The sequence below is a fragment of the Berghia stephanieae genome, chromosome 9 (assembly GCF_034508935.2).
Source record: "Berghia stephanieae isolate SIO BIC M18660-M18661 chromosome 9, UCSD_Bste_1.3, whole genome shotgun sequence".
Classification (NCBI taxonomy): domain Eukaryota; kingdom Metazoa; phylum Mollusca; class Gastropoda; order Nudibranchia; family Aeolidiidae; genus Berghia; species Berghia stephanieae.
This window is the reverse complement of record NC_088368.1, coordinates 47423505-47448307: the sequence shown is the minus strand read 5'-3', so window position 1 is coordinate 47448307 and position 24803 is coordinate 47423505. Positions and strand designations below refer to the sequence as shown.

Genomic DNA, 24803 nt, shown 5'->3' with positions numbered 1-24803 from the left:
GAAATGATGTTAACGTTGATGAATTGATGATGATGTTTGATTTAATGATTGATACGACGACAGATGAATAATAATGAAATTTTATATTATTTGTTTTTATTTCATTTTATTTTATTTTAAATTCTGTTACAAAACTTGTTGATGTTGAAATTGGCACTTAAGAAGACGGTGATTTGAATTTGGAAAAACGAATTATGTTGGTCTATACAAACGTGGTATGATTTGTTATCTAAACGATAAATGAAGCGTCTATTACTTAGACAATAGGAAATGACGAATTTGATAATGGCAATCTAGAATCAAGCGCTGGGATAACGCGCGATTTGTTTTGACTTATGTTGTACTCTTGGTAACTTTGTTATATTTTGCTACGGAAAAGGTGTAGATGAAATAAACGATTAATATGATTTTAAAAACAAACTAAATAACACAAAGAAATGATAAAATAATATTTAAAAAAACTGATAAACTTAAACTTTGATTAAACTTAATTAAATAGAATTCCAAATAGCTAATGACAAATAATAAAAGATGAACCAACTCTAATCATTATAAATATATCGCCTAATATTAGGAATACTAAATAATACAAATATAAATATATTTACTATTCTTTTATACATACTATCTACATCCTTGTAACATTGACTAATTGAAAACATTAGCACATTTGACTCACCCATTTTTAATAGTTTATCAATGTCTTTTAAAAAATACTTCCAATAACGATTATTTGGTTAATTTTTTTATTATTCAGGTGCAATACAAAAGTCCCAGGAATGCGTTTGTGGTGTGTAAGTAGATATTTCCAATTGACAGAATATTTGTTATAATTTCATGTCAAATCATAACTACTAGTTTAACTGCGTTAGGTCTTTTTTCTTTATAATTTACCATACCACCTCCTCACTCACCCACCCGACGTCTCGCATTGACTCTTCAAATCACAGTCTCTCTCTCTCAGTCTCTCTTCCTCCGCCCTCCCTGCACTCCTCCTCCCCTCCCTACCCCCGCCTATCATAATTTACCTCTTTTTTCTCATAATATCATGTAGGTTTTTCGACCCGTTATAAGGTTTTACTAGTAAAAATATATGAAGCGGTGTGGATGGGGGGTGTGGGGGTGGTTCAGTACAAATAATTGTTAAAAATATCTTGCAGAAATATTATAATATTAACCATCCATTAACATCATCATCATCCATCTTCATCACACACCACACTCATCATCATCAACATCATCATCATCATCATCACCACCATATCAACATCATCATCATCATCATCATAATCATCATCATCCCATCCACATCATCATCATCATCACCACCACCTACCATCTTAAATTATAACATTTAATTTTCTTAAAATTGTAGACATTTGATTTTCGGTTTGGGTGTATATTTGTCTTGTATGGTAAAGGGGTCTATTTGGGGGTTTATGTGTTGGGGAGGTTTTTGTGGTTATGTGTTGTGAGGTTTTGGGTTATGGTTGGGGAGGTTATGGGGTTATGGGTAGGGGAATGGTTTTGGGGGTTTGGGGTTGGTGAGTTTTTTGGGGTTATGTGTTGGTGAGGGTTTTGGGGTTATGGGTTGGGAGGTTTGGGGTTTATGGGTTTGGGAGGTTTTGGGTTTATGTGTTGTGGAGGCTTTGGGGTTTTGAGTTGGGGAGGTTTTGGGGTTTTGGGTTGGAGGTTTTGGGGTTATGGGTTTGGGAGTTTTTGGGTTATGGGTTGGGGAGGTTTTGGGTTATGGTTGGGTGGAGGTTTGGAATAGATTAGTGGGAGGGTTTTAGGTTAGTGGTTATGTTGTGGGTATTGGTAGATGTGATTGGGTTGGGGGTGGTGTGGAATGGGTATGGGGAAATGGATGGGGTTAGGGTAAATGGGGGTGTGTGAGTATTTTTAGGATTATAAATGGGGGAAATAAGAGTAGTGAGGGGGAACTCAAAACCCGTGACCTTCTGTTACGACAACTCCGCCTGGCCAGGGAGAGGGTAGCGCTACTGTCAGAACTATCCACCACTTCACAAAAAAGGTCGTATCAAACTCTGTGTCTATCTTGAACTGCTCTCCCGACTTCATGAGGTCATGGGTTCAACACACAAACGCTGCTTTGAGCTTAGTGGATATTGGGCTATATAAATTCTCTTGTTGTTTTGTTTATTTTTAATTACAGGAAAATCGTCACATTCATTGCGATACAACCAACATTTTTATGATTCTGATTTATTTTGTCCATTACAAAATTTGAGGAATTATTTATTATGATATCTCTTTAGTCCTCATCTCACAGTGGTATGGATCACCGACAAAACTTGTCCATCCTCTTCAGTGGCGTTGGCCAGTCCTCATCCCACAGTGGGTATGGACCACCGATGAACGGTTTCCATCCTCTTCTGTGGCGTTGGCCAGTCTTTCCATCTCCTGCCAACGCATCCCAGACCTCCCCAGCTCTCTCTACTAGAAGGTCTCTCCTCCAGGTTGACCTTGGCCTTCCTTTGTTCCTCTTTCCGGATGGATTCCAGTGCAGGGCTGTCTGTCCTTTTGACATTGACCTTTGGTTTCCCCAAAGTGTGTCCTTTTGACATTGACCTTTGGTTTCCCCAAAGTGTGTCCTTTTGACATTGAACTTTGGTTTCCCCAAAGTGTGTCCTTTTGACATTAACCTTTGGTTTCCTCAAAGTGTGTCCTTGTGACATTGACCTTTGGTTTCCTCAAAGTGTGTCCTTGTGACATTGACCTTTGGTTTCCTCAAAGTGTGTCCTTGTGACATTGACCTTTGGTTTCCTCAAAGTGTGTCCTTGTGACATTGACCTTTGGTTTCCTCAAAGTGTGTCCTTGTGACATTGACCTTGGTTTCCTCAAAGTGTGTCCTTGTGACATTGACCTTTGGTTTCCTCAAATCGTGTCCTTGTTGACATTGACCTTTGGTTTCCTCAAATCGTGTCCTTGTGACATTGACCTTTGGTTTCCTCAAATCGTGTCCTTGTGACATTGACCTTTGGTTTCCTCAAATCGTGTCCTTGTGACATTGACCTTTGGTTTCCTCAAATCGTGTCCTTTTGGTATAGTGATGATTAAATCAATGCTGTGTTGTCAAGTGTGTTTTGATGAGCACCATTATGCATAGTGTGTAGTTCTTATTCCTTTTGAGTTTTGGGTTTGAACATAGAATGTGTATGTTGGGGGGGGGGGGGATGATGTTTTTTTTGGGGTGTGGGGTGGGGGGGGGGGGGAGTGAGTTTTTTTATTTGGGGGGGGGGGGTGATGTTTTTTATTTGGGGGGGGGGGGTTGATGTTTTGGGGAAAGTCCGGAAAATTGTCAGTACTGAGAGAGATAAGTTTTGCTTTCTTCTCATGTGTGCACGTGTGTGTGCGTGCGTGTGTGTGTATGTGTGTGTGTGTGTGTGTGTGTATTTGCGCATGTGCGCATGTGTTTGTGTTTTCGCACTTTTTGTTTCATGCACGTCTATGCTATAACCAAAATAAAAATTGCCTTCATGAACATTACAGATATTATTATTATTATTATTATTATTTTATTATTATATTATTATTATTATTATTATATTATTATTATTATTATTATTATTATTATTATTATCATTATTATTATTATTATCATTAAAATTATTATTATTATTATTATCATTATTAATTTTTATTATTATTATTATTATTATTATTATTATTATTATTATTATTATCATTATTATTATTATTATCATTAAAATTATTATTATTATTATCATTATTATTATTATTATTATTATATTATTATTATTATATTATTATTATTATTATTATTATATTATTATTATTATATTATATTATAATTATTATTATTATATATTATTATTATTATTATTATATATTATTATTTATTATTATATTATTATTATTATTATTATTATTATTAATATTATTATTATTATTATTATAATTATTATATTATTATTATTATATTATTATTATTATTATTTATTATTATTATTATTATTACTATATCAACTCTGATTCTATCTTTGACAGGACACAGTATTACAGCTGTTACAAGAGGCCATGTTGAAGAAAGCAGACACCAGTAAGGGTTTCCTCATTGACGGTTATCCCAGGGAACTGGAGCAAGGGAAACGTTTCGAGGACCAGGTTAGTCTCAGTCTTGGGTTCATTTCTCTTTTTTTTTTGCCTTGGTCAATTATTATACACTGTAACGAGTTATTGTTATTATTATTATTATTATTATTATTATTATTATTATTATTATTATTATTATTATTATTATTATTATTATCATCATCATCACCATCATCATCTGATCATCATTATTATATCTGAGATAAGTACATGCCTTTAGGCCATAAGGAATATTGCATTTTAAGACTTCTAGAACAGATAGGGTGCATAATAAACGACCATGAAATTTGTTTCTATATGGATTAAGGCTTTGTGAAGTGTTTGGAATGGTCTGAAAAACAGAAATGTACAGATTAGAATTTCACAGCTTCAAGAAAAGGACTAAATACTAACTCAGAACAGTTTGGTGCCAAATTCCGTCTCCATCCATGAACAAATTATTTTATGACAATTTTTATAATGTTTTTATTGATAAACTCGTATGTCTATCACCCGTGTAGATCCGACCTGCCAACTTTGTCCTGTCCTTCGACGTGTCGGATGAGACGATGACCAAACGTCTGTTGTCCAGAGCTGCTACGAGTGGGCGTGTCGACGACAATGAGGAGACGATCAAAAAGAGGCTGAAAACCTTCCATGACATCACAAAGCCTGTAGCGGATTACTACGCCGCTCAGGGAAAGCTGAAATCTGTAAATGGCTGGACTATTTCTTTCCTTCTTTTTTTTGTTTTTGTTTTTGAGAATAGTTCATGATAATAGTTAATAGAATTTTGTAAAAAAAAAAAAGCACTAAAATCTTTTTTTTCTTAAAAACTAGATTTGATTAAATTTACAGATCTTAGATAGATGAAAAAAGGTTATTCTCTAAGATTAAAAAGTAATTCACTTAAATTAATAAGTAAGGGGTTTTCAAAAAGATTTCAAAGGTTTATTCACCAGATATTGAGACAATTCCAGTTTTATGGTTTTTCTATTTCCAAATCATACATTACGGATAAATGTTACAAATTCTCGTTACCCATTTTCCTTGTCTGTAGGTAATTTTAAAGGTTACCAAAATCTTTTGTGCAGCATTGCTTTCGGATCGGTATGTCCTGGGTTCGAGCCTTGCTCAGCGCACATAGTTGGGTCCTTGGAAAAGGCTCTTTACTCACTTTCTCTCACCGTACCCAGGTGATAACGTGTACCTGGCTGTTAACAGCATTGTCTCTGTCCAAAAAATTTGTAACATTGCCTGACAGGCGTTCTGTCCTAATTGTTGAATGTTGCTGTTGGCCTGGGGCCCCTTGTAATGCACTTTGAGCACATTAAGTGGATATTGCTCTATATAAAAAAGCTCAATGAACTCCAAAAAATCTTTTGAAACAAGAATAGGTAATTTTTAAAATATACAGCCTTGATGCTATTTTGGCATTTGTATTGATGTCAATTCAGTTCAATTCAATTCAATTCAAATATCAATTTATTGTCAGCATTAAAAGAATGTTTCATAGATAATGTAGGCAGGCGAATAGAAGCCTTTGACCGACATAGGTTATAACACATAGTTCATTAAAATACATAGTAATACATTTTCCCTTAAAAATAGTATAATTATGAAAAAAAAAAAGAAAAGATTTTTTGTAGCTTTTTAAGAAAAATCAAAAGAAATTTCATTGTAATAATAAAAGCTCAAATTTCTATCAATATCCTGTACAGGTGAGTGCTGAAGGTGGCAAAGATGAAGTTTTCTCTCAAGTCCAAAAGATATTCGACGAAGCCGAAGGTATGAAAATGTAATATGTGGCCAACCGTGGGAATCCGGTGTTAGGTCAAAGGGAACTTGATGAAGAAAACAAGGGGAGAGAAGTCGTGACGCCACATCTTCTACTCTTCCAGTTCCAAACTCCTTGGAAGTGTGTTTATGTAACCAGTCCTTGGGAGGACGAATAATGAACAGGTTGCATATTGAATCATAAGGAGGTGTAGCAATTTTAGTTGCACGAAGTTTGGGCAGATTCTTTGGAGTACGGGCCGTCCTACAAGTAGTAGCCCTGGATCTTCCTCTTCTTCTCTTTAATTTAATAATTTAACTTAATGAGCTTTTTTATATAGCGCAATATCCACTAAACGTGCTCAAAGCGCTTTACAAGGGGTACCTGGTCAACAGCAACATTTAACATGTAGGACAGGACATAACGCCTGTTAGGCGATATTACAATTTTTTGGACAAAGACAACGCTGTTAACGGCCAGGCACTCATTTTACACCTGAGTACGGTGGGAGAATGTGAGTAAAGTAAAGAGCCTTTTCCAAAGACTCAACTATGCGCCGAGCACGAGGCTCGAACCCAAGACCTTCCGATCCGAAAGTGAGTGTCATACCACTAGACCACATAGCCGCACTCTTCCCTTCGGTTGTCCAGACAGATCGAGTAATATGAAATTAGTGGATTTGTTTTGCTTATAGTTTAAAATATTGTAACGATTTTGTAACGATTTTGTAACGATTTTGTTACGGTTTTGTAACGATTTTGTAATGATTTTGTAACGATTCTATGAATCTTGTAGATTCGAGATGTTTTACAAAAAAATTAGATAAGTTTTGAAAAAATATTTTGATATTGAGGCAAATTTTACATAGGGAAGGGGAGAAAACTCCACATATTTTCCTTTTTTATCCACTTAAATGCTGTCCTCTATAAAGACCCATCCTTCAAATATCCATCGATTTAAATGACCCTCATCTTGGCAAAAACTATCAAACCTGGGATATCAAGGAAGACTTTGCGAAGTCTCAGGTTTGAGAGTTTTTGCCAAGATGAGGGTCATTTAAATCAATGGATATTTGAAGGACGAGTTTTCTGGCCAAATTTTAAAATATCTTGTCTGTCCAGAGTAGGGCAGTTAACTGGTGAATGAGATCAAACTGTTCAAAGTCACTGCTGGATTTGCACGATGCCGTTTTCATTTATTTTATCATCTTTTCCTTTTCAGCCACAGAAAAAGCTTTGAAAGAAAGCAAAATTGTCTTTGTAATCGGTAAGTAAAATTAATTGTCTTTGTTGTTGGCTGAAGAAGGGTTTTGAGACTGAAACGTGCAGTGTTAGATATTTTGTTTTTTTTTGTTTTTTTTTTAAGCTGTTTTGTATCGATTATATAAAAATGACTTTTGAATTTCCACGGGTTCTCTATCAGCTTTGTCGAATCGCTTTGACTTGGGAATTATAGATGGCAAGTTGTACAAAACACTTTAACTCCAATGGGTTTCATACAACGTATACATGTATGCAGGTCTCTCATCTGAACCCACTTATAAGCCTCGTTTAACATTGTTGTAATGGACAATATTGTGCGTCATTTTTTGAGATTTCTATTACAACAATGAGCCCATAAAGAATTGGGTTATCAGACCTGCAAATAAGTGCAGGTTGGTTTCTATCTATTATATAACCTTATTTTTAAAAAACAAAAAAAAAACGATTTAAAAAAAGGTAGAGGATTGAAGTCTCTGTGTTGATCCCCACAGGTGGCCCTGGAAGCGGCAAGGGTACCCAATGTGCCAACATTGTCAAGGATTACGGATTCTGCCATCTTTCATCCGGTGACCTTTTGAGGGCTGAGGTCAAATCAGGGTCAGAAAGGGGCAAAAGGTTAAATGCCATCATGGAGAAAGGAGAACTTGTGCCTTTGGTAAGTCGGAATTTGCTGCTTAAAACAGATTGAAATGGTTTACCGTAGACTGGTAGGGTGTGTGAATGGCACGTTAACAACTGGGGTTCCATTCCATTGTAGAATATATATATATATATATATATATATATATATATATATATATATATATATATATATATATATACATATATATATATAGACAGACTGTATAAATTGATATATTGGTAGGGCAATCAACTGGCACGTTACTAACCCAGGTTTAAATCTACAGTAGAATATACATATATATAGACAGTATTACTTTGATAGATTGGTAGGGCATTTAATTGACACGTTACAAACTGGGGTTTGATTCCAAAGTAGAATATATATAGAGCGTATAAACTGTGACCTATTGATAGGGCAATTAACTGGCATGTTACCAACTCAGGTTCAGATCCATAGTAAAATATATATAGACCGTATAACTGTGATCTATTGTTTGGGCATTTAACTGACGAGAAAGATAAAGAAATTAAATGTGATCATAAATAAGGGAACAACACAAAACAAACGATGTTTTACCTTTTGTTTTTTTGTGTTTACTTAGTAAATAATGAATTTAGTAAATAATGAATTTATATAGCGCCTCAACATCCACGTTAATCGGGCTCTGCGGCACTTTACATAATAAAAGTAAAAATGTTTAAAAACAACAAAATTGAAAATCACGACACTACATGATACATAATAAGCATGCATACAAAAAACAAAATCAAAGCAACATCTATTTTATGAAAAATAAGCCTCGCGGAACTACTCAGTCTTCAGACATTTCCTGAAAGATGATAAATTTTCACAGGACTTTGTCCGAGGACTGAGTGCGTTCCATAGGCGTGGAGCTATGAATGAAAAGGTTTTTTCACCGAAAGTGGATTTTGAGATGGTAACTTTTAGAAGTTGGGACTGAGATGATTTTAAATTTCGAGTGGGTTCATATTTTTAATCAATTCCTGCAAATATCCAGGTGCCAATCCATCCAGACATCTAAAAACAGAGCACAATACCTTAAATTTTATCCTATACTTCACAGGAAGCCAGTGCAATTCCTGGTGTTATATGATCTCTTTTTTTTTCGTTAATTTTATAAGTCTAGCCGCTTTATTTAGATTTTTTTTGTAGTTGATGAATTAATCTACTTTGACAGCCAATGAGAAGGGCATTGCAATAATCTAATCTGCTAGTAATAAACGAATTAACAAGCATCTTTGTAATATCTTCATCAATATAATGTCTGATTTTTCCAATGTTTCTAATGTGATAGTTACAACATTGGCATAGTTTTTTAACATGATCTTCCATGGATAACCCTTGATCTAAATACAGCCCAAGATTTCTCACACAAGAACTAGGTTTAATAGCATTTTCACCCACTAGTATCTCATTTGTAGATATTTTTGAGAGTTGATACCTATTTCCAAAAATTATCATTTCCGTCTTGTCATCATTAAATTTAAGTTTGTTTAGTTTCATCCAATCCTTTATGTTAGCAATTAAATTTTCCATAACAAATACTGATGACAGCTCTGAATCATTATTGAGTTTTGTATACAGCTGAGTGTCATCAGCATAAAAATGAAAATCAATTGAAAAGTGGATAACATATGAGAAAGGGGAGCAGTATACATTGTAAAAAGGAGGGAGCCGAGGGTTGATCCCTGAGGCGCTTCACCCACTAGTATCACATTTGTAGATATTTTTGAGAGTTGATGCCTATTTCAAAAAATTATAATTTCCGTCTTGTCATCATTAACTTGAAAAAGGCCAAAGGCTGAAACGTCGTTTGTTTTCACTTTAACTTTTATATCGTATACCTATGTAACACTTTAATGATGTCTACATGATTGACATGGCCATATAGGGAACTCATTATCTACTCCTCCAAAAAGAATCTGAACACGAGAGGGTTAATGATTATAATGGGACGTGATGACAATTATTTGAAATGTTTTGTTCTTCCCCAAGGATGAAGTGTTAGCCTTGCTGAAGGATTCCATCGTGTCCAATCTAGCCAAGACCAAATGCTTCCTCATTGACGGATACCCCAGGGAGCTCGATCAAGGCATTCGGTTCGAATCCCTGGTAGGTCATTTTGTATCTTTTGGTTTTTGTTTGAGTTGAAAATCACAGTGGAATCAGCATTACGTCAACACCCTAAAGTCAACTTCTGCTTAGAGTCGACATCACCTCTTGTTGGTCTCACATATTCTGTTCCTTTTCTTAGTGTGTTCTATTGATAATAATGATGACGATGATGATGATAATAATAATAATAATAATAATAATAATAATAATAATAATAATAATAATAATAATAATAATAATAATAATATAATAATAATAGTAGTAATAATGATGATGATGATGATGATGATGATGATGATGATGATGATGATGATGATGATGATAATAATAATAATAATAATAACACCATTGTTTACTGTTTTCATAAAAAATCTAGTATTGTAGCATAAAGATGAATAAATCTTCCTACTTCCTCTGTGTCTCCAGATTGCCCATTGCAGCAATGTGTTGTATTTCGATGTGTCCGATGAGACGATGACAACACGTCTGCTGGAACGAGGGAAGACGAGTGGCCGTGTCGATGACAACGAGGAGACGATCAAAAAGAGGCTGGCCACGTTCCATAACCAGACCAAACCGGTTATTGACCACTACCAGAAACAAAACATCGTCCAGACTGTAAGAATAATAAGGGATTATTAGAAATGAGCATTATCTCCCCTTGTACAGCTATTTTAATGTTTAGTTTATTACCAAAGTAGTTAAGAGGCAGCGTGGCTCAGTGGTACGGTCTTTGCTTCGTACCCGAAAGGTACAGAGTTTGATCACCCGCTGCTGCACTGTGTGGCCTCGAGCAAGTCGTCACCTCGCCCTAGCTCAATTTGCGGCGCTGCTCTGCGGCTGACTCCTGGGTTATTGCAGTCTTCCCTTGGAATAGACCCTAGAGACAAATTTACCCTTGGGAATGGATAAAGGGGATATTATTTTTATTAAGAAACGTGAGAGATGTAGGCAGTCATCTTAATTAATAACTACAAGAAATGAAAAGACTCAGTTGTGAATGAGTACCTGGCTATAGACAGTGTTGCGTATTGTATTGTAATGAGTTCTAGTACAAAAGGATGAATAACAGGCAACAGGTAGTGTAGGAAATGTAAGTATGGTTCCAGATGGCCTGCTGGGGGAATAAATGAAACGTTTTGAAATGCAATGAACTTGGTCACTTCGTGAGAATGTGTTTTATAAATGCAGTCATGTGCGGTTATGTGGTCTTGTGGTATTACACCCGCTTTGGGAGGAACGTTCTGGAACTAAGGTCATCTACAAGTCCAATATAATGGTTTCAAACATTGTGCTTCTCTCTCTCTCTTTATCTTTCCCCCTGCCCCCCCCCCCTCTCTCTCTCTCCTCTCTCTGTCTGTCTCTCTCTCTCTCTCTCTGCCCCCCCCCCCCCCCCCCAACTCTCTCTCTCTCTCTCTCTCTCTCTCTTTCTCTCTCTCTCTCTCTCTCTCTCTCTCTCTCTCTCTCTCTCTCTCTCTCTCTCTCTCTCTCTCTTCTCTCTCTCTCTCTCTCTCTCTCTCTCTCTCTCTCTCTCTCTCTCTTTCTCCTCTCTCTCTCTCTCTCTCTCTCTCTCTCTCTCTCTCTCTCTCTCTCTCTCTCTCTCTCTCTCTCTCTCTCTCTCTCTCTCTCTCTCTCTCTCTCTCTCTCTCTCTCTCTCTTCTCTCTCTCTCTCTCTCTCTCTCTCTCTCTCTCTATCTATCTATCTATCTCTCTCTTTCTCTCCTTCTCTTTTGCCTCCCTCTTTAACACCATCAAAACATGATTTACTGACTTGTATTCATTCAAAGCCAAACAATTCTAAATTCATGAATATTTATATTCTAATCTCTAACAGATATCGGCAGAAAAAGACATTTCCGAAGTTTATGCCGTGGTCAAGAAGTTTATGGACAGCAAAGCCTGGTAGAATGGCCACGAATTAAAGGCCAGACAAGATTGTTAGGATAAAACCACTTACGGCATTGGTTAGAGATTTTATCACAAAAATAAATAACAATGTGAAATTGAATGTAAGCTTCAATATAATATACGAAAACAGATAAAATGAACGTTTCAGGTTTCCCCTTTATCAAAAAAACAGGACAAAACTGTCCTATTTTGTTGATAAAGGGGAAACCCGAAACGTCCATTTTATCTGTTTTTGTATATTATATTGAAGCGTACATTCAATTTCACATTGTTATTTATATCTTTGAGCTTCACGCAGCAAAATTTACATATAACAAAAATACAAAAACGTTTTGTATCAGGAAAGCAGGACAGGAAAATTACACAACATTGCAATGATTATCATAGATTAGGCAAGAGATGTTTTGGCTACAAACCCTTCTTCAGCAAAATAGGAAAAAAAATGAATAGTTAATCTTCAATCCCCATCACCTCATAGAGATATCATATTCAAACGCTGAAAAAGGGTTTTGACCCAAAATGTAGATTGTATATTTAACCTACATTTGTGCCTCGTACCAGGTTCAGTACTTGAGGTGTAAAGTTTGTGCCATATTTATAGTTTCTCAACTGTTAACACTTATATTCAATTACAAAAATAACTTTAAAAATCTTACATAAGAGCTTTATGTCAGACAAGCTTCTGTGATTTTGTTGATGAAAAAATCATCGTGAAGAAATTTCTGTCTGTCCATAAATAGGCGTGGCTGCAAATCATCATCATCATCATTGCCTTTTTCACCCTGGGTCAGGGTATAGGCCACAGACAAACAGTTTCCATCCTTCTCTATCCTGAGCCAACTTTTTTATCTCATTCCAGGTCTTACCACTTCTCTGTATATCAGCTTCTTTAATTCTTCTCCATGTTCCTCGTGGCCTTCCCCTTGATCTTCTGCCCTGAGGGTTCCAGTCCAATACTTTCTTTGTTATAGTTGAGTCATTCTTTCTAAGCGTGTGTCCAATCCACCTCCATCGTCTTCTTCCTATATCCTCTCCTACTGGTTTCTGCTGTGTTCTTTTCCATACTTCTTCATTTTTTATTCTATCCATCCATTTTATTCTGAGTAGCTTACGCATGCACCTGTTTACAAAAATCTGTACCCTCCTTATACATGCCTGTGATGCGTTCCAAGTTTCACATCCATACAGTAGGACAGACTTCACGTTTGAGTTGAAAAGTCTTAGCTTTAGTTGAAGGGAGATATCTTTAGTTCTCCAAACTCTGTTCAAAGATGTGAATGCAGCCTGTGCCTTTCCTATTCGTGCTTTCACCTCTGCTTCCGTGCCTCCATCCTTGTCAATTATACTTCCGAGATAGCAGAAAGTGTCTATATCTTCGAGTTCCTGATCTTTTACTTTGATCTGCTCCCTTTGACGCGTACCTATCCTCAAGACCTTTGACTTTGCAGGGTGTATTCTTAGACCAATTGATTCCGAGAGGCTGTTTATAATTGTGGTTTTTGTTTGCATCTGGTCCTGGGTGTGGGACAAAAGAGCCAGATCATCTGCAAAATCCAGATCATCCAACTGTGTCCAGGGGGTCCACTGTATCCCATTTCTTCTCCCTTTGGAGGTTTCCTTCATTAGCCAATCAATGGCAAGGATGAACAGGAATGGAGAGAGCAAGCATCCCTGCTTGACACCAGTCTTAATTTCAAAGCTGTCAGTCAGCTGATCTTCATGTACAACCCTGCAACTTGATCCTTCATACATTTCCTTAATGAGGTTTACTATCTTTTCAGGGAGTCCATAATGTGCCAGAATTTTCCACAATGTTGCTCTGTCAATACTGTCGAAAGCCTTCTCGTAATCCAGAAAGTTGACAATAAGAGGAGAGTTCCATTCTATAGACTGTTCCACTATGACTCGCAGAGAGGCAATCTGGTCGGTGGTTGAACGGTTTTTCCGAAAACCTGCCTGTTCGTCCCGCAGTTTAGCATCTGTTGCATTCTTAATTCTCTCTAAAATAATACGGTTGAAAACCTTTCCTGGGATAGAAAGAAGAGTGATGCCTCGATAATTATTACAATTACTGAGGTCCCCTTTCTTTGGAAGCTTGATAAGATGTCCTTCCTTCCAATCCTTTGGGAATATCCCGTCATTCCAGATTCTCTCAAATAGTGGGTGCAGGGCCTCAGCATTTCTTTCCGCATCAACTTTTAGAGCCTCCGGTGGAATCTGGTCTGGTCCAGCAGCTTTCCCCCTTTTCATCTTGTTAATGGCACCCACAATCTCTGCTATCGATGGTGGATCACAGCTAATTGGTAGCTCATTCCTTGCAGGCAAAATTTCTGGCTGGTTGTCTGGTGGTGGTCTGTTCAGAAGGCAGTTGAAATGTTCCCTCCATCGTTCAGATTGAGCCTCTTTTCCAAAAATAGTTTTCCCATCTTTGTCTTTGACTGGTACCTCTGGTTTCCCATATTTTCCAGCAAGTGTCTTGGTAGTTTGATAAAGGATCCTCATGTGTCCTCCAGTCGCTGCTGCTTCTGCTTTCTCTGCAAGTCTGTTCATGAATGCTTCCTTGTCTTTCTTCACAGATCTTTTGACTTCCTTAGCTATGGCTCGATACTGCTCTTGTGCATCCAGTCTTGAAGCCCTTGTTCGGCTTGCATTCACTTGTTCCTTCCTTGTTCTCCTCTTTTCAATAAGGTCCAAGGTGGTTGGACTTATCCATTCTTTATGTTCCGATTTCTTTACCCCCAATACCTCGTGGCAAGTTGTTATGTAAACTTCCTTGATCTTTGCCCAATGTGACTCTACATCTATGTCCTCCTCGAGCTCAGTAAGAGGTTGGAATCTATTACTCAATTGTAGTTTGAATTCCTCATTCTTTTCCCCATCAAGTGCATTCACCTCGAATTTTCTTCTTGTATGTGATCTGGCCCGTGTTTTCTGAGTCGGAGCTTAAGCTTTGCCAATAGCAGGTGGTGGTCTGATCCAACATCTGCCCCTCTCCGTACTGTCACATCTTCCAATGAACGTCTGAATCTACGAGAGATACAAAAATGATCAATCTGATTCTCTGTCACACCATCTGGTGAGACCCAAGTTGCTTTGTGGATCCTCTTATGGGGGAACACTGATCCTCCAATCACCAAACTGTTGAATGCACAGAAATTTGCAAATCTCTCACCATTATCATTCATTTCTCCCATGCCATGACGTCCCATGATACCTTCATAGCCTACGTTATCCTGTCCCACTTTTGCATTAGCATCTCCCATCAATATGTTGATGTCTTTCCTTGGCAACTTGTCAATGACTTGTTGTAGCAGACCATAAAATGTATCTTTGTCCTCATCTGTTGCATCATTTGTTGGGGCATAGATCTGTACAATGTTCATGCTGATCTTCTTACTCCGTGTTGTAAAGGACGCCATGATGATCCTTTCTCCGCATTGTTCCCATCCTCTCAGTGACTTCTGGGCAAACTTGCTTAGAATTATTCCTACTCCCTGTGTATGAATCCCGTCCCCTCTCCCTGAATATAAAATTTCTCCCCAGACTTGAGGTGTTTCTGTCCGGATTGTATCCAGTGGGTTTCGCTTACTCCAAGTATATGCAGCCTGTATCTTCTCATCTCAGTCACAACTTGAGAGCTTTTTCCTGCTTCATACATGGTGCGAACGTTCCACGACGCAATTCGAAGCTGCTTGTTTGGCGAAGACGTCATCGGGTCAGCAGAGTCCTTTCGGCTTTGTCTGTTGTCCTTCATAAATTCTGTAATTCCAGAAACTCTTCGGTCGCCCAAGCTAAAAAAAGGATTTGGTTTGTCTGTCTGTGTTTCTGTAACGGTTTGAGTTTAACGGAAAGGGGTGTTAACCCTTTGCCAACCCCCAACCTGGAGGACCAGGTGACTCAAAGATGGGGGAATCACACACCATTAGTCGCCTTTTACGACACGCTGGCTTGGCGTTGGGCTATTCTTGACCCTCTCAGTTGAGGGACCCCGGACACCACACGGGTGTGTCTGCAAATGCTTCAGGGTAAAATAATAATAATTTATCTATTTTATAATTTATTTAAAGAGAGTACAATTTGTTATACAAGAATTTACTTTGTACATCATTATGGAAGCAAACATGCTACTTATATCATTTATATAATTTTATAAAAATACTGATTGCCAGAATGACATTATAGAAATCTAGGATTATTGAATGTTGTTTGTTTGATTCATTAGCTAGTTTTTTACTATGTATAATTTGGTGCGTTGAATTTTGTAGTTTTTTTTTTTCTTTAGTTGTGCAGTTAAAGTAGCAGGGATGCTCTTTTTTCCAGCTAAAACCGGCTTTTTGAAATTTTCAGGCTGATCTTGTTCGGTGTTGGTGATTTGATTTTTTAAAAAAGATTAAAGCGTTGGTTTTTTAAAGGCAGCCGTTAAGTGGAAGTTGAATGGATATGTGTCCTATCCTTTTCTATACTGAGTTTGCGCGACAGGGCGCCAACGGGTCCCGTTAGAGATAGACGACGATTGGGATTGTTTGGAAGCTTTAACCCTTTGCCCACTAGTCATTATGACATCCGAAATGCTATCGCCTTCTACATCTACGCCAGAATAGAAATAGAGGGTGGAGCCTACCATGATATAACATTTTATGGATCCCTAATTTCATCATATCAGTTCTGTCCACTGACAGGTGGGTGGATATCGCTTTCAAGAACTTATGTGCTTATATGAAATCCTGAGTTTTTGACCAATCAACAGATTGCTCTTTTGATAGCTCGCTTGTCAACATGAGTCAGCTCAGCCCTTGATTTATGTAAAGGCATCACAGGCGGTATATGTTGTGTAACTTCAAAGACCACGGTTGACCGAAAGCGATGAATGGAAGCCCTACTGTGGCGTGGAGAACGAGGTCTTGTATGTATAGTTACGTCATATCTCAACGCTCGTGAATTCTTAGTACGGCTGGACTCACAATCAAAACTCGAAATCTATGTTTTAAACTCTTGAATCAATCGAGTTACATCAGTGCGTTCGTCTCATTGAGAAATGAAAAACGATATATAAATCAAGAACATCGACCGGAAAATAAGGAAATTATCATAAAATTATAAAATTTGAGAAAGCTATTTTCAAAATCAAATATATTACAAAAAAAGTTATTTCTAGACCGATTTTTATGAGACAAAGACAATTTTTCTCCACTTTTCAAGCTGATTCCAACAATGAGGTTTTCAAATTTATCGCGATAAGATTATTTGTCATTATTTTTTTTAATACCCAATTGACTGCTCAGGAAATGAATACGTAATCCTTGGCGGCTAGCGAATAGGTGTTAAATTTTGCTTACCCTTTCCCACGTAGACGCACACACACACACACACACACACACAACACACACACACACACACACACACACACACACACAGACTGAACACACAATGTATGTCTTTCACTTCTGGCCAAAGTTGCCTTATTACAACTTAGACTCGAATGATAACAGCGAGTAGGGTGTCAGATTAAACGTCAGTTTTAAAGGTCTAATTCAATTCACACCGTAATAAATCATAATAATGATCATTCTTGATATATTAGAGCATTAAAATATTTAATTCACATTACTATAAATATATTTTAAATATATGTATTTTGTAATTATTTTAGCGACGATACGAACCCTTTTAATCGTTGAGCCGAACGATAGGATGCTGTTGTGTGTGTGTGTGTGTGTGTGTGTGTGTGTGTGTGTGTGTGTGTGTGTGTGTCTACGTGGGAAAGGGTAAGCAAAATTTAACACCTACTCGCTAGCCGCCAAGGATTACGTATTCATTTCCTGAGCAGTCAATTGGGTATTAAAAAAAAATAATGACAAATAATCTTATCGCGATAGATTTGAAAACCTCATTGTTGGAATCAGCTTGAAAAGTGGAGAAAAATTGTCTTTGTCTCATAAAAATCGGTCTAGAAATAACCTTTTTTGTAATAGATTTGATTTTGAAAACAGCTTTCTCAAATTTTATAATTTTATGATAATTTCCTTATTTTCCGGTCGATGTTCTTGATTTATATATCGTTTTTCATTTCTCAATGAGACGAACGCACGATATAACTCGATTGATTCAAGAGTTTAAAACACATATTTCGTGTTTTGATTGTGAGTCCAGCCGTACTAAGAATTCACGAGCGTTGAGATATGACGTAACTATACATACAAGACCTCGTTCTCCACGCCACAGTAGGGCTTCCATTCATCGCTTTCGGTCAACCGTGGTCTTTGAAGTTACACAACATATACCGCCTGTGATGCCTGTACATAAATCAAGGGTTGAGCTGACTCATTTTGACAAGCGAGCTATCAAAAGAGCAATCGTTGATTGGTCAAAAACTCAGAATTTCATATAAGGACACAAGTTCTGGAAAGCGATATCCACCCACCTGTCAGTGGACAGAACTGATATGACGAAATTAGGGCTCCATAAAATGTTATATCATGGTAGGCTCCACCCTCTATTTCTGTTCTGGCGTGGATGTAGAAGGCGATAGCATTTCGGATATCATAATGACTAGTGGGCAAAGGGTTAAAACTTCCAAACAATCCCAATCGTCGTCTATCTCTAATCGGCCCCGTTAGCGCCCTGATGCGCAATCTGTCTTATGATTTAAGGGTGAAACCGTTGATTGGTTAAAGACAACCGGTAAGTGGAAGTTGAATGGATATGTGTCCTATCCTTTTCTATGATTTAAGGGTGATACCGTTTAATGAAGAGAATCTTTGCACAGAATATTTTGACATTTGCTCTTTAGGAGAAAATTTTTTCAGCCTTTTAAAAAATGTTATTAAAGGGCATTCCTGATGTAGTGGCATTACAATTATTTATCTTGTTTTCAAGTTGTAAGTTGTATATTTATCTGTTACTATTTATAGGTTAAATTTACATGAAACACCGAGCGACAAAAGTGCCTTTCCTTACAGTCAGCAGCAGTTCTTTTTTCATTTGAATCTCACATAACAGTTTGTCATTGGCAAATCGTGTTAGAAACGTTGTTATTTAAATTATCATTAATTAAAATGGGGTAATTTATTTGTCTTGTGGGGAAATTCGCCTCTTTAGTTTTGGATGGACTAGAGAATGACAAATGTGTCCCACAGTGTCAGTGTGGTGATATGTCAGAATAAACGAGATGGAAAAAAATGAAGTTTAAATTCAAAATGTTAGGATTTAAGGATTAAAATTTTTTGGTGACGTTTTTGCAACAAAGTCGTTATCTTTTAACCCTCTCCTTCCCACCTACAGCAAAATCGTCACATTTGTTACGACACAAAATACAATTTTATCTTATTCAGATGTATTTTGTACATCACAAACTTTGAAGAATAATCTTTGTTTAATTAATAAGAACATAAAGTTGTTTTGTAGAGATATTTGTTTGAGTTTTAAAAGCCAATTTTTCTGCTGGCTAACCCTGCCAATTTTGGGAAAATCCTGAAAATGATTGGTAAGGAGAGGGTTAACCAGTTAATTTACGTACTCAGGAAAAAAACGTGTACTTAAAAATTTGGCTCGAAAAACTCGTCCTTCAAATTCCGATAGATTCAAAATCCACAGAGGCAAATTTTCCCCACCAGACTAGAGGGTAACAACAATTTTGTATCGATGAATACTCGCTTCATTTCAATATCCTATGACTACGAATGCCACGTGTTACAATGTTAAACTCTTTTGTTTTTCTTTCCCTCTTTGCTAAACCGATGCACATAATTCAAATTCTTCTATAAATGGCATTTTATTTAATATTATATAATATAGGTTATATCCCTTAGATGTGTCCAATGTAGTGAACACTATAATGAGGTTATCTCATGTCTCATATTTCAGTGTTGATGGTTTTCCGTTTGGAAATCCACGATCTTTGGAGGAGGAGGAGGAATTTAAATTCCTCTTTTTATAAAATGACATTTTCCCCCAAATCAAATGTACTGCCATGTGTGTGTGTGTGTGTGTGTGTGTGTTTGTGTGTGTGTGTGTGTGTGTGGATCCTTGAATGAATTTACTCAAGTTACTCATCAAGGGAATGAAACAGGTGGCAGTCGCATTCCCTCTATAGATAAAGTAAAGTAAAATAATTTTATGTTGTTGGATTCTGAGCCAGTTAATTTGATTGTGGGTATTTAATTAATTATAGTGATAGTTATAGCGACTTCGGGAGAAAAGATTTTATAGATTTATTTATAAAGATCTGAAAATGTGTGAATGAAACCAGTTCAAATTTTAAAAAAAAATACAACAACAACAAAAAAACAACAAGAAAGAAAAAATAATTCCACCTCAACTGAGGATCGACCCTGAGACCTCTTGAATACCAAAAGAAAAAGAAGAAAACCATCCCTAAAATCAATCTGCTATTCAAATTACTACCGATAACCCCAGCCGATGTGGGCTGATTTCCTTTCTGTCTCGCCTAACAGTTTCCCTATGAACATCTTTGAATATTTGTTGTCTTACACTAGTGCCTGCTCTCTTAACTCACTCAACCCTAACACCGACTATATCCATAGTTTACCCTGGTTACTTTTACCCCATGCCTATTTATTACATTTTTATCAGACAAATTATAGGTGTAGTATCAAAGCTAATGTTGTTAGTTTTTACATGTTAATGGTAGTTGAATAAAACTATCTATGTACATGCTCATTTTTAAAACAATTTTTCCAATTTTGAAAAGTAACAAAAATCTCTTGGATTGAGTGAGTTAACAATTTGTTTTTATAAAGAAAATGGTACAGATAATTACTTGTCAGTGCTAACGTGCAATGGTTCATTTCAACATTCTGTGATGTTCTTGTTGATGTGTGTATATATTGTCATTTTATTTATATAATATTTTTATGTGTACAACTTATATTTTTTTTATGAAGACATAGATCTGTGGTCGTCATAGATCTGTCATGGAACCAGACCTGTGGTTCCTTCGTCAACCTTTACAACCCTTTCAAATTTTACATTTCATTTCCTTTATCAATGTGGTCAAATATCCATTTTATGTCAATCTTTAATAGAAATTGGGATAAACTCCGGCTTCACGAGCCTAATGGTTCTGAAGGACGACTTTCTGCTTTCTGGGTTTTCTTTCTGCATTTGTCTAGCTATCTATTTCCCTATATTGTTTTCCATCAGGTGTCGTTTTCCATCGGGTGTAGGACGACTATCTGCTTTTTTTAGTTTTCTTTCTGCCTTAGTCTAGCTATCTATTTCCCTATGTCGTTATCTATCAGGTGTCGTTTTCCATCGGGTATCCACTTCATCAAGACTTCTTTCACTCTCCCCTGACCACCCAATCCTCAAATAGTCAAACTCTTCCAACATGAAAATAGATTTATATATATAAAAAACAACTCTTCTCTGTCGTCAATCTGTTTTTTTGCTGTTGGCTGAAGAAGGGTTTTGAACCCGAAACGTTTCATGTTTCGTATTTGGTTATTTATTTTTCTTTTTTTCTTTTTGAAGTTGTTCTATCGGCTTATTGTTCATTACACCCTTAAACTAAAGGCAGGGCTTTAACGACAAGTAATACTCAATCTATAAACGTGCGATAAATCGTAGGCATTACAATAAATCATAGGCATTACAATAAATCGTAGGCATTACAATAAATCGTAGGCATTACAATAAATCGTAGACATTACAATAAATCATAGGCATTACAATAAATCATAGGCTTAAAATAAATTGTAGGCATTACAATAAATCATAGGCATTACAATAAATCATAGGCTTAAAATAAATCATAGGCATTACAATAAATCGTAGGCATTACAATAAATCGTAGGCATTACAATAAATTGTAGACATTACAATAAATCATAGGCATTACAATAAATCATAGGCTTAAAATAAATCGTAGGCATTACAATAAATCGTAGGCATTACAATAAATCGTAGGCATTACAATAAATCGTAGGCATTACAATAAATCGTAACATTACAATAAATCGTAGGCATGACAATAAATCGTAGGCATTACAATAAATCGTAGGCATTACAATAAATCGTAACATTACAATAAATCGTAACATTACAATAAATCGTAGGCATTACAACGAGGCATACAATATAACATAAATTTATTCAGTCATTTTATCAACATTACTTCATTTGTCAAGTGATCATATGATTTTATTATTTTAACATATTTTTTTTCCCCATAAGCAAAACAAAGTGTTAACTCACCCAACCCTAACACCGACTATATCCGTAGTTTACCCGGGTTACTTTAACCCCATGCCTATTTATTACATTTTTTCTGAGACAAATTATAAGCATAGTATCAAAGCTAATGTTTTTAGTTTTTACATGTTAATGGTAGTTGAATAAAACTATCAAAGTCCATTCTCATTTTTAATACATTTATTTCCACTTTTAAAAAGTAGCAAAAAGCTCTAGGATTGAGTGAGTTAATGAATGAAAAAGATGTTTTGATAAAAACAACGCAGTTTGAATTCTAGAATGATCTCTTTTCATTTGTTTAAAGTTCCATGACCTCCAATTTAAAAACTGATTAATGTGTATTATAGAAGGAACGAAGTTGACGTAACTCTCCTCTTTGTTATTGCCTGTAGCCTGGTGGGGGTGGGGTTATATGGCCAGTATTGTCACGCATTATTTAATGACATGATATTTTTAGAGTCATGTAAAATGTAACCCACCATCTCCTTACAGTATTCTCTCTGGATGTTTAGAATCCTGGGCAGTCAGTCAGTCAGAATGAAAATAACCAAAAAAATACAAACTTTTAAGAGTTTTTCGCATTGTGAGAAATAGCTGTATATATTCTTCACCATAACATATTATAGAATTCAACCAAATTTCCTATTGACGCTATGCGTATCGCCCAAAAGCTCACAACATCCGCCAGTCGGATATAATGTACAACACACCAAACAATGAACAACCTTGAGGGTTCATAGCCAGGTTGATAGAATTTAGTGAGAACTACTCATAAAAATGGTTGGCTAAAATGAGTGACGTCAATTCCGTCCCTCCCATTGGTGGCTACAAACTCCATTTCTAGGTCTTGGTTCTTGCTGACATAATACCGTTTGGAGATGTTGGGTCACAATATATAATTTATATATATATATATATATATATATATATATATTATATATATATATATATATATATATTATATATTATATAATAAATAAATTCACTCACGTGTTTCTAGCCACAACAATCGTTTCCATGTCCTCCATAGAATATTCTACGGATAAATGTCGACTGATGAAATGGAGGACATGGAAACGATTGTTTTGGCTAAAAATACGTGAGTGAATTTATTTATTTTTATATGCTCTAACTTAAATTATTGAGCACTCTCGTTCCTACAAGTACATGCCACCAACACTCATGTATATATATATTTATTTATTTATCATGTTTCCTTTGGACAACGATCTGCCTGGGCTATTTCTCTATTTCCTTTCTACACAACTGTCAGATAATAAAACCTTACATTATATTCTGTCTTGCCTTGTTTTATTCATATATTTATTTGTACGGTTATGTTGTCTTGTGATATGACAATTGCTTTTGGATTGGAAGGTCCTGGGTTCGAGCAGCACTCGGTGCATAATTGAGTCCTTGGAAAAGGCTCTTTGACTCAGATATCTCACCATACTCAAGTGTAAAATGAGTAGCTGGCCATTAACATTGTTGTCTCTGTCAGAAAATCTTTTTTGTAATATCGCCTAACAGGCTTCATGTCTCGTCCTACATATTATGTGTTGCTGTTGGTCAGGGATCCTTTGAAAAGCGCTTTGAGCACGTTTAGTGGATGTTATGCTCTAAGTTGGGTTTTAAAAATAATTGTATAGTCAAATCGGGAATCGCCAGACAGAGGGGAACTGGGAACAAATAGGGATCAGATGTAGATTCCAAGAGCATACCACCAATGTACTTAGTTTGAGATCACCAATAAGTCTCATCCGGACACAAGCACAAAATCCAACAAAGAGGAACACACTCAAATGCTTACATTATACATTAAAAATAACAAATATAGTAATACATAACAGAGAGATGATTTACAAGGGAAAAAAATATCATCTCCCAAAACAATAACTATACATTTGACTGTTTCCCTCTCAACTAGGGTATCCGGTCAGGGCCAGAACAAAACCAAGTAATCTCATTCCAAGACAAAGACAGAAAGCATGTTGGAAACAGATATAAGGGGATAGAAGACACGGTAAGTACCTCCCTGTCCACTGTGGAGGTAGGGAACCCCACCCAGTAAGTTGGGTTTAAAAAAAAAAAAATTGCTTAGTCAAATGGGGAATCGCCAGAAAAAAGAATGAAAATGGGTTAGTGTAAAGTTCTAGAATTACAATTACGGTACCCAAGAAAAGGTAAGACAAAGGGGAATTGATTCAAATAGGAAACAGGTGTAGATTCCAAGAGCACACTATCAAAGTACTTGAGATCAGCTAAAAGGCTATTCCAGGATCATCATCATCATATCGTTTGACACCAGTGCTGGATCCATTTCATGGCTTCTGGGATTGCAGGTGCTTAAGTCAATGTCAGTGACACGTCGGTCACAAGTTACATTCCAAGAGAATGTGTCCCATGGACTAAAATAAAGATCTGAACAAGTGTGTATGAAAGGTGACAGACAAAGCAAGAAAGAAAAATAGAGGAAAAAAAAGAAACATCCCAAAAAATCAGTCGACCTTGAGGTTGACCAGAGCTGCCAACCCTATCTGATGAGAATGTGTACAATGGGACCTCAAAATGGGGGAGATTTCATCAAAATGTGTACAATGGGACCTCAAAATGGGGGAGATTTCATCAAAATGTGTACAATGGGACCTCAAAATGGGGGAGATTTCATCAAAATGGCTACAGTCCTGAAAGTAAGAGGAAGGTATAGTTACATGAAGTCACACTGCACAAGCTCAATTGCAGCAACAATGATGTTCCCAAGACTATA

The 24803-nt window shown here is 36.4% G+C and overlaps 2 protein-coding genes across 2 annotated transcripts in view; both read left to right on the top strand.

Moving 5' to 3' along the window:
- Nucleotides 1-24803, top strand: part of LOC144980360 (uncharacterized) — a gene marked incomplete in the record, with an annotated part of 216919 nt that overhangs the window by 92572 nt on the left and 99544 nt on the right.
- On the top strand, nt 4035-14232 carry LOC144980363 (adenylate kinase isoenzyme 1-like). The gene is made up of 8 exons (XM_078928061.1): nt 4035-4149; nt 4638-4829; nt 5838-5904; nt 7115-7159; nt 7647-7810; nt 9797-9913; nt 10343-10534; nt 11751-14232. The coding sequence occupies exons 1-8, from the start codon at nt 4063-4065 to the stop codon at nt 11820-11822; spliced, it is 936 nt and encodes a 311-aa protein (XP_078784187.1). The 5' UTR covers nt 4035-4062; the 3' UTR covers nt 11823-14232.